The sequence below is a fragment of the Aspergillus vadensis genome, assembly GCF_003184925.1.
Source record: "Aspergillus vadensis CBS 113365 unplaced genomic scaffold BO88scaffold_2, whole genome shotgun sequence".
NCBI classification, from domain to species: domain Eukaryota; kingdom Fungi; phylum Ascomycota; class Eurotiomycetes; order Eurotiales; family Aspergillaceae; genus Aspergillus; species Aspergillus vadensis.
The window spans coordinates 662610-676010 of NW_020292040.1; the positions used below are offsets into that span (position 1 = coordinate 662610).

At 48.7% G+C, this 13401-nt stretch overlaps 2 protein-coding genes across 2 annotated transcripts; both read left to right on the top strand.

Annotated features, from left to right (window-relative positions):
- Positions 1-4692: 4692 nt before the first annotated feature.
- Positions 4693-5650, top strand: BO88DRAFT_94668 (uncharacterized protein). Its single transcript, XM_025713283.1, has 2 exons — positions 4693-5161; positions 5242-5650. Exons 1-2 carry the CDS (start codon positions 4820-4822, stop codon positions 5449-5451), a joined length of 552 nt encoding a protein of 183 aa, XP_025567210.1. The 5' UTR covers positions 4693-4819; the 3' UTR covers positions 5452-5650.
- Positions 5651-10168: 4518 nt separating this feature from the next.
- On the top strand, positions 10169-11289 carry BO88DRAFT_330865 (homeobox domain-containing protein; the record flags this gene model as incomplete). The annotated part of the gene is made up of 3 exons (XM_025702650.1): positions 10169-10234; positions 10317-11060; positions 11122-11289. The coding sequence occupies 3 exons, from the start codon at positions 10169-10171 to the stop codon at positions 11287-11289; spliced, it is 978 nt and encodes a 325-aa protein (XP_025567211.1).
- Between the last annotated feature and the right edge of the window lie 2112 nt (positions 11290-13401).

The window sequence follows — 13401 nt, forward strand, 5'->3', positions numbered from 1 at the left end:
GCATGGGTCAATCTATCATTCAGTAGATTGAATCGGGGGATGCCGGAATCTGGCCTCCGACAAGTCTGTATCCTTTCCCCCCCCAACGCGGGCACGGCATCTCAAGAGAAACCTTCTCTGGGACAACATACTTGGGAGGTTACTATCGAGGCACATACAGGACCAGAACCATGGCTCCCGACCCACTAATGCACACAATGTCTGGCACTCATCCCTAGTTTCCCATCCCGAACACAGAACAAGGGAGAAGGAGAGAGAGAGAGAGGAAAGGGGAACGGGAGAGAAGGCGAATAACCATGCCATTACTCTCCATAATGCTGTAGGAAATCGGGGATGGCACTCACACCAATCGCGTTTTTGTTTTTCCCCAACCACTCCGTTATTTCGATCGCTAGTTCGCATAAACAGGAACAAGAACACCCCACACCAATGCAGCAGCAGAAGCGCGATTCTGACTCTCAAACAACGGCCGTCATGTCTATTTTAGGCAGGTAAAACCCCGGAAGAAAAACAAGTCTGAAGTGTGCAGACTGGCGCGGTTGATCACAATGCCATGTTGTGATTTTCTGATCAGCAGCAGCCGTCTCTATCATAGGTCGATCCTCCGCTCAGCCAGACGAACTGATGGGGCCGAGAAGAAAGGGGGGGCCCATTGGCTTTGGGGGTGGGAGGCCAGAACCCAAATAAGTGATCGGACACGCTGGTTGCCGCAGCAGGAATATGGTGCGGCCTTCCCCTGCCATGTTCTAGAAGGCCATTGTTCTTTTTTGGGGTGGGGAGGAGATGGAGATGGGGGAGAGAGGAAGCCCGTGGCGGTCCATCCCTACTGGGGGAGTAAGTAGAGTTCAAGGAGGAGTTTTGGTTACAGCCTCGGGTTAAGTTTGGGGCTAGTGATAGATGCAATAGAACCTCAGGCTATTGAAGGCGCCAGTCTGAACTGGGCAGTTGGTGCCCGCGAAGGAGGCGCCCCAAAACGGGGAAAACCTCGGAGATTTCTCACCGTCAATCAATGCATCAGGGAAGTTTTTGGAGAAGATCTCGTGGGCGGCGATGGCGGGTGAGACATCCTGGAACCGGGTATGATGTCAGTCGCGTTCCAAAGGGGAAGTTTGTTCGTTTTTGACTTGCTCCTCGCATGAAGGTGCTAGCATCTGAATTGGACAGCCATTTTGAGATGCAGCAACGTAAGGTGGTGTGGTACTACTGATATGTGTACTTGGGATAATAATAAAGTCCCTTCTGGGTTTGATGGGGTGTCTTTTTCTTCTATTATTCAACCTTACACAACTACAATGAAGGATGACTAATGAAATACCAGATAGTTAATTAAAACTATAGTAATAATAATAATAATAATAATAACCATCAATTGACGGGGATTAGAGACTACTACGTACAACATTTTAAGTTCATGTGGCAGACAAACAATGGCAACAATACCGAGGGACGGGAGTCATTTCAGGTCAATCCATTGTCTCCAAGCGAACTATTACTACCTTACTCACTCCGTACTATCCATCTACTACTGACTAGCATCTTGGTCCTGTCAGATGCACGACCCTTTAGTCCGTTCGCGATGGATGCCGATGCTGGCCCGTCAGGCGGATCCCAAGGACCAGGAACCAGTGGATGGTGACACCGCAGACAAGGGGGGCGATGACAAATAATGCCTCCAGGTGGACAGTTTCTTCTTTCCCTCCCATCCTTCGGCTGACTCAGGACGCTTGCTCTGCCACAGTGTCACAGCCGAGCCGCTGGGTCAGCCATCCCCATCTTTGAGTGCGCGATCCATAGTTACTGGTCTAGTTCTTGACACTTTCCCACTAGATCGTCTTGTCGCGACTCGTGCAACTTTCGTTTCACCATTCTCGGGGAGCAAGAAAAATTTTGTTCTAGAAGAAGTGTCATTGAGCAGTCGGACTTTCCGAAGAGCGGCAGAGTCCCAGGATCACCATGAAACTTCTTGACCCGCGGTTGCCTCGATCTCTTTTCTCATTTTCTTTTACGAGAAATATTTCTTAATTTGTTTCCGTTTAGAGATCTATTCAGATGATCTTGTATGTACTTAGACTATACATAGACATCCGGGTGATGGCCGGATGATCGGGGGTTGGATTGGTCTGACCTGCGAGATCCAGGCTGGATCTACACCCTTGCTCCATTCCTGCACGATCTAGGATCTGACAACAAAATTTTTCATGAAAAGAAAAATCGAAATAATTAAAAATGTAAGAAAAATCTAAAAGGAAAAAGAAGATAAAAAGGCAGAAAAGCGCTAACCACTAGACTGAATCGGGCATTCCGCTGCAGGTGGCCGGCCCCCCCTCTCGGTGGCAACAATCGGGCCTGTCATTTTTGGGCAAAACTCAGTCACCAGCCTCTTTTGCCCTGCTGCTGTCTGCGTCATCGGTGGCTGATGTCCGCGCGCAGCCACCTTTTCTTTCCTAATCAGGAAGTCTCTCATCTCCCCTAGTCCCTATCGAGCACAGAATAGTTCACCTAGTCTCAACTCTCTCGCTCTCACCGTCAGAAGGCCGCCCCCTCAAGGGCACCAGCTCAATACGAATAGTTCCATTCCTTTACCGCTATCTGCTATACTACCCACGGCATGCACTAGGTAGGTCATGGATCTCTCGTTAAACACCGCGCTCCGTCGCCACCCCCTTCTCTCGGTGAATCGTGAGTCCTGCACGACTAACCAGATCGTAAATTAGTGTTCACCCAGATCCTTTTGCGAAACCGCAACGGGCACGTTTTACTAGTCAATACTTCATACTCCATACTGGATACTACTAGAGGATTGCCCAGCAAGGCCAGCAAGGCCAGCAGCCAGCTCTTCCTGTTTGGGAAGGAGCCCGTGGTATGGAGACTGGACAGACTGGGTCTCCTGCGATTGAGGCTACCCTCCCATTGACAAATCATTCTCACGGCGAATGCAGCCCTGATCTGGCAAGCCACGAGGATCGCTCCATTTAGGTTTGCACGCGAAGACCTGACGGGCTTACTCGGTCTGGAGACTTCAGCGCCATCGTTGGTCGTTAATTATGGGTCAGCCACAGACGAAACTTTGACCGTCTGGCTGGTTCGTACCGAACTCTCCTGTCAATTGGCGCGGGGCAGACTGCCATCTAGAGAAAATGAACAATGCTCTTTTCAGATACCACCCCGGAGATTAGTACTGTCATCGCTCAAACTTTACTTGTCATGATTCGATGTTTCCGACTTAGGGTTTTGTGCTTGAATAGTCGGGCAGATGCCGAACCTCCGATCTCAACTTCGTTAAAGTTGCCTTAAGCTTTGGACTAACTTAGGCATCAGCATCAACTTTGGACTCGTTGATCGTAATTGATTTGGACATCCTTCCCCAAAGTGTCTGACACCTGGGCTTAACGTCTTGGGATGCAGAGCAGCGGCGCTAAGAGAGACAAGAGGAGCAGACCGTTTTATGGGCTGTCGCATTACGGGCATGAATTGGAAAGTTTAGTAGTTTCTCTTTCGGATTAGACCTTTTTTTGTGAAGACTTGCGGACAGATGGCGTCAACAAACTCTGACCGGTCTCTGTTGGCCCGCTAATATTGGGTACACAATAGTGCAAACCGGGCGTGTGTGCGTCTACACCTCCGCTCCATCTCCCTCTCACTCGACTCACTTTCCCTCTCGCTCTCTCGGACGATAAGGATGAGACAGGGAAGCGGATCTCGTGTAGTCTTGTTCAGCGCGCCACCCAAAGGACTGGTTCTGATCTGTCCCCACGATAGAAACCCATGGGACCGACACGTACTGGGTAACCACTATAATTTGTTCTAATTACCATTGCGACTCGGTTGATGCCAGATCCCTGGGACGGAGTACACATCGTGCACACTCCCGCTTTGCTTGGCCCGTGACTCTGTCATTTGTCATTTGTCATTGGACGCGGCGGTGATTCTCCCGTTCCAGGGGGAGGAACCAATCAGCCGGGTCGCTTTTCCAGAGCGACTTTTCCGATCGTCCCACCGGTGGAGTACGTCATGGGCTCGTGACTGGCGGACACGCCCAATCCATCCCATCTTGACACTAAACGCAAATGGAGGATTGCGCCCCGTTCACGCTAGACTAAAAGTCACCACTACTGACTGTCAACTCGCTCCATTTTTCAGCTCTGCCATGTTCATGGTCTCTATCCGTGGCGGGATCCAACCAATGCCCAGACTGGCCCCACTGCCCACTCACCGTCCACAGTAGACTTAGACTAGTATCATGTGTCTGGGTTTCTCATTGTCAGAACTATTAATCAGTGTACCATGGATGCACACCTCGTCCCTGTCATCACTCTTGTTCTCATGTGGTTGTCATCCCTGAAACTGGATCCTAAACTTTCCCTCCTTTCCTCCTCGGCGGCTTTTTGCTGGAATTCCCAGAGCTCTCCCGAACTTTGGAACAAACTCCTCCTCCTCATCCTCCTCGTGCGCGGGCGCTGCCCGTCACACCGAAAGGGGAGGAGGAGAGGAGGAGGGGGGTTGGTTCGGGATCCAGACAATTTACAACTAATTAATCCCACTTTATCGCAATAACAGTCATGCATATCATTCGTTAGCAGAGGACACCAGGTCCAGTATCTGACTCTCCGATCCTAATTAAACCGAGTCATTCCCAACTTTTGCATGGACCTTGCTTGGTCGCGGCCGACAAAATCACATCAACCCTTGTAATGAATCCTTGTTCAATCTGCCGTGCAATTTTTGCCCCTCTAATCGCGGCATGTCAACCTCCAAATACCCACCTCCTAACCGACAAGCTGAGATGTCATATGCACGGGCAATGGATCTTGCATAATATATGGGTAATAGTGACCAATCATCTCCTAGCCCATACTCGTCTAGATGGCATTGGCTACCGACGTTAGTCATGTTACCTACTCAGACCACGCCGCTACGAAGGGATAGAGGGGGGCCTTGCGGAGAGGCTAGTAGCCACGCTCGCTATAGACAGAGAGGGGCGATGGGTGGAGGAAGGAGACCGAGTGACCCTGGAGGGAGAAAGACAACTGTAACTGACGGTATTGAACGTGAGGCTCTCCTGTCCTCCCCAAATATTGGCAGCAGCGTTAAACCGGTATCGAACAAGGTCACCCACATTCAAGCCAGGTGGCTCTATTCTCCGTCAATAAATTCGAGCAAGGTAATCGTGTAGTGTTACCTACCATGGGTCTCTTAATACCGTGAAATTTATTGGTTGTTAATATTACTGACTACCGTTAGAAACGGACGGCGATGGAAAAAACTGGGAAGACAGGCCGACGTGGATCTTCTGACCACAGATTGCAGCTCATCTGGAAAAGAAAGTGGGGTCGGGCCCATGGAAAAAGAAGAACACTTTCGGCGATCAGCCCTTCCTTGACCCGGAAGTTGGGACCTCTAGTCAAACACGATCAAGGGCCTCCTCTCTCTGCTGCTGCTGCCGACCTATGACCGACCGAATTTAGCTTCTGATTCTCTTCTGTCATTCAGCTGAATTTCCCCGCTGTGGGAATCCTTCGAGACTTGTCAAAGACTCGTCATGAGAGAGCACCTACCACTGGGGTTGTTGATACTACTAGTACTACGTATTATCATGATCGATCTCGATGAGATGAGACCATCTAATCGGTCGATCGGACCTTCGCCCTGTCTAATTACCTTGCAGCGGGCGAAACGCCATAGCCGTCACAATTTATAGTAAGTAGTGTAGCAATTCTGCAAGGCAGGTTAGGGAATAGGAAATTTGTGAAATGGCGTGGGCACACTCACTCCTGTCTTGTCCTGCTGTACAGCGTTATTTATTAGTGTGCTATTCAGTGGCTTTGATTAACTTTCATCCTAACCGTCTTTAATCTAGGCGCATACTGTTTGGGGATAAGCTATGACTTGTGATGCACTTGGTAGTCTCTGCTTGGTCAGAAGTGGCCCTACGCGCCTGTTCTGACACCAACACTGCTGTGGAGTCAAACCCGGCGATCTCATGTGCTAGGTTTTTGCTTTTTCCTCTTTCCTTTTCTTTTCTTGACTCTTGATCATTTCCACCTTCTATCTCTATTCAATTTAATTTATTTTCATTTGCCAATTCTCTTTTTTTTACTCCCCTTATTTTCCTTTCTTGTGTGCATTTTCCTCGAGTCTCCGCCCGTGATTGGCTTAAGGAATTTCATAGCTGAAAAATGAATTCCTCCCACCCCCCCCCCCCCCCCCAAACTAAGCCCCGGCCCCTCTCCTGCATGACCACTAAGATCGTTTTTGGCTAGACCTGCAGCCATGCCTGCTCCGGACCGTTCCTGAGCGAGAGGATTTGCTTCCTTGCTTCTCCTTAGCTTCCCTTCCGTGCAGTACGGACTGCATTGGTGTGCCAGTTGGTTGGCCCAGTTAAGTGATGGGATGGGATGTGGCCTACATTAGAGGAGGGGGCGGGCGTCAGTCCTTACTACCACCCTGTGCAACGTAGCTGATGAGCGACTAATAGCAGGGCTTGCTTCTAAAGCCCGGCAGCCTACTAGTACCTACTACTTACTACCTGACGATTACTTATGACTGCAGGAAGCTTTTTCCGTAGTCTTTTGAGTCAAGTACGGTTGGCTCGGTCTTGTACTACCCCCACCTTATACGGCATTTAATTAAGCAGAGACAGCAGCAGTAATTAAGTGAGACGTTCTGTACCACCTTTAATCCTGTGGGCAAACCCCGAATATTCAGCTAATATTTAATTCCCTCTTTCTTTCTTTCTTGCTCGCTTGCTTGCTCTCGCCACCGTAAGTCGTAAGGTTCACTCTTTGGTAAGTAGTGTACTTACTTAGAAAAAAATTAAAGAAATTCAATTGCTGCCATACTTTATTTACTTTATACTAGTAGCACGATCATTCACTCACCGCAAGAATTTCGTGATTATTATCGTTTAGTTTTTAGGGTTTCTAGTTATACTTTATTTATTTACCTATCTACGGGGCGATCAACCATCCGAAAACCGCGGTTCATCTGAATACCATCAATCTACAGTTTACAAGGTAATTGAAAACCCGTGTGTGTTTCACAGGGTGAGAAACTATCCTAAAAAAAGAAAAGAAGGGGAACCCGGGTTGACAAACAGTCTAACCGACTTAGCTCGTTTCTGGAATTTTACCAGTTACGAACAATGGATGGGGCGTGTGAGGCAGGCAGACACACACACACACACTCACTCACTCACACTCTCTGTTGAAGGGCAAGGAGGAAGAAATGAGGGGACGGAGGGAGAGAGGGGGGAAGGTGTTCCTTCCCAGTTTCAGCTTCGTTTTGTCCTGGCGTGAGCCAGCCTAGTCTAGCCGATGATGCCGCCAACCATCTCGGATTCCCCTCCCCCTTCCTTTCCCACACAACCCCCGGCATATGATAGTGCTATTCTGATGCTAAGTTGGCTCCTGATTAGGGCCCCCGGGGGATCCCGAGTCATTTAAAACAGGGGACTTAATTGCGATGAACCGTCCAAAAAGCAAAAATGGGAAGGAGTCTCGGAAAGGAATGGAGATTTGGGGGTAGTTTATGGGGATGGGGTATGATCGTTTGTGCACGGTAGATAAAACATAAGCGCGATCGATAGTTGATGAGACAGTTTGGCAGTTGATGATGGAAAATAACTGTGACTACTGTATACTACTTACTCACTTCTTCGTATAATCCCTGAAGCGAGCAACAGCAGCAGCAGTAACAACAACAACCTCCTCGCACCTCATAGACGTTTCGGGATTTAGCGCCGAATACTAGTACTATCGCCATCCAGGTATCTCTGCCTACGTACCCTATCTAGTTACTTGCTAGACAGTCAAGGATATCTAGTACATGCATGCATCGCACTTGCATGGGTTACTACTAAACTAACACACGGAATACGCTCAGATAGGATTTCCTGATGGCGATGGCAGACGAACTTACCCAAGGGAGTAGGAGTATTTAGTATCCAGTCAACAGACAGACTAGGATGTTCAGTGAACTGTCCACACCTTTTGTAACGCCACTGAGATAATCGCATCCTTCTATGATTACTATGTATTATTATTAGTATTTTCTTTTCTTTCTTACTCCAGTCTTATTTCCTCCTTCACCCCCCTCTCTACCACTAGCTGTTCGACGCAGCCTCCCTGCACCCGAGACGGGTAATCACTCCAGATCCCGAGCCCTTGGCACCATCTGTCAAGACAACCTTAAGAGCGAACAATATTATTATTACTATCATTATCGATTTAAGGCGAGGAGAAGGATGGGGTGATCAGGGAAAGAAAAGAAAAGAAAGGCACATAAAGAAAAATAAAAGAATGGCCTTATTTAAAACAATCATAATATCAACGACAACCAAAATAATAACAATAAAACCAAAAAAAAAAAAAACATCAACGAATCACAATTTTACCCTTTTCTCATCAATTTTCTGATTGAGTGAAAATAGAACATTTTTCTGCACCATTTCCCCCATTCCTCTCTTTCTTCCTCTAGTAGTCTCCTAGGGAAAAACAATCCCCCATTTTCTTCAGTCTTTCCCCCCTCTCTCTCTCCTCTTGTGCATGCCCTTCTGAATACCGCCGGAGCAAATGACGGTCGTCTGTAGTTTGTGGCTACTGTATCCACTCCCACCCATGATCGTCGGTTTTCTTTTAGTTGGGTCTACTTTGGCCCCCCTCTCTCCCCCCCCCCATCTTTCCCCCCCCCCCGTCCCCGCCCCCCCTGTTCTTGTCATTTACCCATGGGTCCTACTAACTAGGCTAGGTTTTGACTTACTGTAGTAAGTAAACTATGGAATGGCGTTAGTATGGGACAGCTGACGGACGGCAACTGCCAGTTTATTGTGCGCGTGCGTTGGGACAGCCAGTTTCAGAGAGAGAGAGAGAGAGAGAGAGAGAGCCAGATCTTGTTGTGCCTGTCGGCTTCTCTGACTCGATGTTTCTTATTTTAATTCTGGTTGTTTTTTTTAACGGGGGAGTTTCAAGGTAGGGATAGTAATAGTAGATAGTACTGCTACTTTCTTCTGTTTTTAATAAATCATCTCCCCTTCTAACTTATTCTTTTTCGTCGTCTTCTTCTTCTAACCGCGAATGGCATCACTAAATGTACAGCTTGTCTTGCAGGAAAGGATCTATCTATCTCGGAGTTGGACGTGCATGGTGATGATCCAGCAGTGTTATTGTGTCTCCCGGGAAAGGGAAAGGGTTAGTGTAGTACCGGAGGGAGACAGCGAGAAAGGAAAAGAAAAGAAGAATAGGGAAATAATTTAAAAAGCGAAAAATTATCACCAAAAAAGAAGGCAAAAAAGGGAAAAAAAATGACATGACAAGAAAATTTAATTAGAAATTGAAAATGGAAAATAGAAAATCTAAGGAGGAAAAAAAATTGAGAGAGAAGAAAAGGGAGAAAAAAAAAAGAATTGAGGGGCGACCGAAAAAAGGAAAAAAGGGTTAAAAAAAATAAAATAGTAAAATAAGAAAGAAAAGTAAAAAAAAAAAAAGAAAAAAGAAAAAAGAAAAAAGAAAAAAGAAAAAAAAAAGGAAAAAGAAAAAAGAAAAGGACTGAACCCCGACAACCTTGAAAGAGAGATCTGGTGTCCACCCAGCCCAGATCCAATTGTTGAGCTGCCTCACTCCTTACCTTGCATAACCTTGGTTCAGCTGTCTCCATCGTCATCGTGTGCGGCGATGTCAAGGTACTTTTAAACTCAGGCGCTGGTAACTATATTACTATTATCTGTCGCCCATGTTCCTCTCCTCCAACTATCGTCGTTCAGATTCATTATCTACGCTCTGTGACCTCAGTCGACTCACTTAGTTATCTCTTCCACCCCTCTCCGTCCTTCTTTCGCTTCTCCATCTCGTGATATCTACCTCATTCTTCCCCCCTCTCCTCCCCACCATTTAATTCCACCACTAATCCTCATCAATCCTACTTGTTACTCTTCACAACCCAAGTGGTTTGACGTGTGGGGTCATATATTATTTCTTTTCTTCTACCACTACCAACCTGCCTACTGTTCCGTGTGAAAGCCGCAGGCCGGCTATACTTGTGCAATCAAGCCTCCCTGCTCTGGACTTCTGTTCTACCTATCATAGTGGAATAGTTACCTCGGAATCCTTTTCCATCTCTTTGGCAGTGTTTGTCTATGTCCCAGTACCGTGAACTGGGTGAGGATTCTGGAAAAATGGCCATTTCCTACGCAAGTGGACTTCCAGCGGATCATACTCCTGCTCTTCCGTCATTTCGAGAGGTGAGCCAACACACTGCGCCTGGCAAACCGACCGGTGGTTTCGCCGCAAGAGGATCAGCCAGACTAATGTACTCTTTGATAGCTACTCCCGCCTCATCTCCACGATGAGATCGAATCGACCTCATACTTCACTTCCCGCCAGCACGCGCGCGAGCGGCCTACATCAGCAGCTCATGAATTGACGTCCAATCCCCGCCCTTTCTCTGATCGTCCCTATGGATCGCCCCCGAAATTGCCATTCGATTATGCCGCCCGGTCGAGTGAACCCCAAAGCCGTATGGCTGGTCATCCGACCGACCCCATTACAGGCTCTCCTCGCTACGCTTCTCGTGGCCCCAGTCCTATTCTACCATCCATTCGGGACCTTCAGTCGCTCCCTGAACGGGGATTGAATACATCGGGCGCTGCTTACCCAGAACCAAGGGCCCTTTCTCGACCGGACTTCGCAGTGCAGGAATTCAGGGCGGGCCCGGTTGGCCCCCACGCATATCCCCCAACCAACATTCCAGGCACAGTACCGGGTGATCGGAGGAGCGTGGATTCTTTCCCAGTCATGTCCAATCAGACCGGCTATGCCTATCCCGCAATGGGTTACCAGAGTGATTCTGAACAACCGTCTCCGCAATCCCTCTCTCATGCTCAACAATCAAATTTCGGTATCCTCGGGGATTCGATTGACCCCAAGAACAAGCGGAGACGGGGTAACCTGCCCAAGCCTGTCACAGACATTCTGCGTGCATGGTTCCATGAGCATCTTGACCATCCGTATCCCAGTGAAGAGGACAAACAGATGTTCATGACCCGCACCGGACTCACTATCAGCCAGGTTAGTAGGAAACCACTTCGTCTAACAATTCAGCACATGCTAACTAGACATCTATCTACAGATCAGCAATTGGTTCATCAATGCTAGACGGCGCCAACTTCCTGCTCTCCGGAACCAAATGCGAAACGGCGGAAACGACATTGACTCTCAAAGACAATCTCCCTTCAGTGACATGGACCAGACGTCCCCGGAATCAATGCCGTCTCCTCACCAAATCGTCAAATCATAAATTGCCTTCGAGCACGATTGGGCACCCCCGTTGGGCCGAGCATCGTTCTTGATGCCACTTCCGCAAGATACATCCAACATTTCATGAGTTATGGGGCTTCGGTATACAAGAACCAAATAGACACGAGAGTTCGCCACCACACCCATCTTTAATCTTTCTTTTTGATTATCAAAGAATTCTACGACGAGCCGAGTGAGATGGACGACCGCTCTTGATACCCTCTACCGTTTATCTAATCGACTTTATAATTATCGTGCATGGCTTCAACATTACAGGGTTTATGTGGCTGGGAGCACGGTTTGGAATGGCAGTTTACTGAAATGTGCGGTTCCTCACCTGTGCGCCCTTGCCTCCCGCATCATGGCTGCCTATTGCGATATTGCATCTCTAGGTGTTTTTGGTCATTTTATCGGCTATCTTAATTTCCTATGTTCTGTCTTTTTATACTAGATCAACGTGTTTCCTTTTGTTCTTTTGGCGCGCTTACACTTGCAAATCGGTTGTGATGGGTTTCACTTGGAGATGAGGATCAAGCATATGCATGACTTTTTGTACAGTATAAGTACGGATGATGTGACCATGTCAAGTTAGACTGTCTTTCCTTTTTATTTTCTGCTAACAATTTTTGGGAGGTCATCTCAGGTTTTGGAATTAGACAAAAATTGAGAACATTGGTTATTACCCAGATAGGCTCCATTTTGGAAAGTCCGCATTGACTCGCACTTTCTCTCCTTTTTTTCACTCTCCTTCATTTACCCTTTTCATGCATTTCCCGGCCCTCCTTATAAGACAGACCATGGTTGGGCTGGTTAAGGTTCCCTCATCTCACATCCGGGCGGTACCGTGCATTTCTGGCATTCGTCACAAACCCTTACCAAGGCTGCACTGTGGCTTGACGGAAATCCATTGGTGCAGGTTTTGTTAGGCCCACCACCGCATGAGGCGATCGTTCGAGGAATGGAGGAGCCAACTCATTCTTAGATAGTACCCCTGTTGGGCGGTAAGAAAACCATGGAACCGCTCTCGCATTTCTGATCCGGAAGATCCATGGGTTGAAGACCATTGTGAGACGCATGCAACATTGGAATCGGCCCACCCTGAAAGGCCACTCATAGCCTCTAGCCTTGCGGTGAGCGCCGGAAAGGATAGGCGGGAGGCGTGCTGTCACACGTCATGAGAAAGAACTACAAAGGCCTAAATTTTGGTTCCGGCCAGTCGGGACGGCTAGATCGCCAAGTGCCAGTTACCGAGAAGTGCGCCTCGTGGATAGTCCAAGCCCAGTTGTTGCAGGGAGGCCGTTCGACGTCGTTGGATGGGCGCTGCTGCTTGTCAAGTGTTCGGACTCTCAGACGGGCGCGAGCGCTTTTTGCTATTCGGCCAGCTCTTGCGGTAAGGCGGCCTTGGGATCCTGGATCACCCGAGGAGGTCATCTTGGACGTCTGTGCGGGCGTACGTAGGTCGACCCTTGGACTCCGTATCAAATCGTACTGAAAGGGAGGGGGCCGACCCATTGTCCGTCCATCAGGTCTCATGAGCCACACGCACACACGCAGCGTTACTGTTGCATGGAGACACTCGAGGCTGGTCTTCTTGGGCCCCTCTTTTTTCTTTCCCAACGGTCACCGGCACGGAAATCCCTGCAAGCCAGAGACAGGCGGACGGGCGGAACATGCCTCCGAGACCATTGGAGAAGCAGATCAGGCTTGTCGAGTGTGGCACAGGGCTTGACCCCAGCTGCACGAAGCACGGGGGAGGAGGTGAGGGAGAGAAGGGGAAACGATTTGGAAACCAGGATCTATCCGATCTATCACATGGCGGTGAATCTGGCTGCCGCGCATGGGGATCCCAGGTACTCCGGATGTCACCTTTCAAAGTGAGGGGGGGTCGCTCGGATCAAGGATGAACGGCATTCTACTGGAGGAGGGGGGAGGATGCTACACAGGATGTGCCTTGACAGGAACGCAGCTCGAGTCAGGGCCTGCTTTGACACGACAGCTCAACGGTCGAGGGGATGCAGATGGGCATGAAGAAATACGAAGAGGTATTGCATGACACCCGTCCTAGCCCTGATCCCCGATCAGAAGATGAAGACAGGTCGGCAGGTCAGCCGGC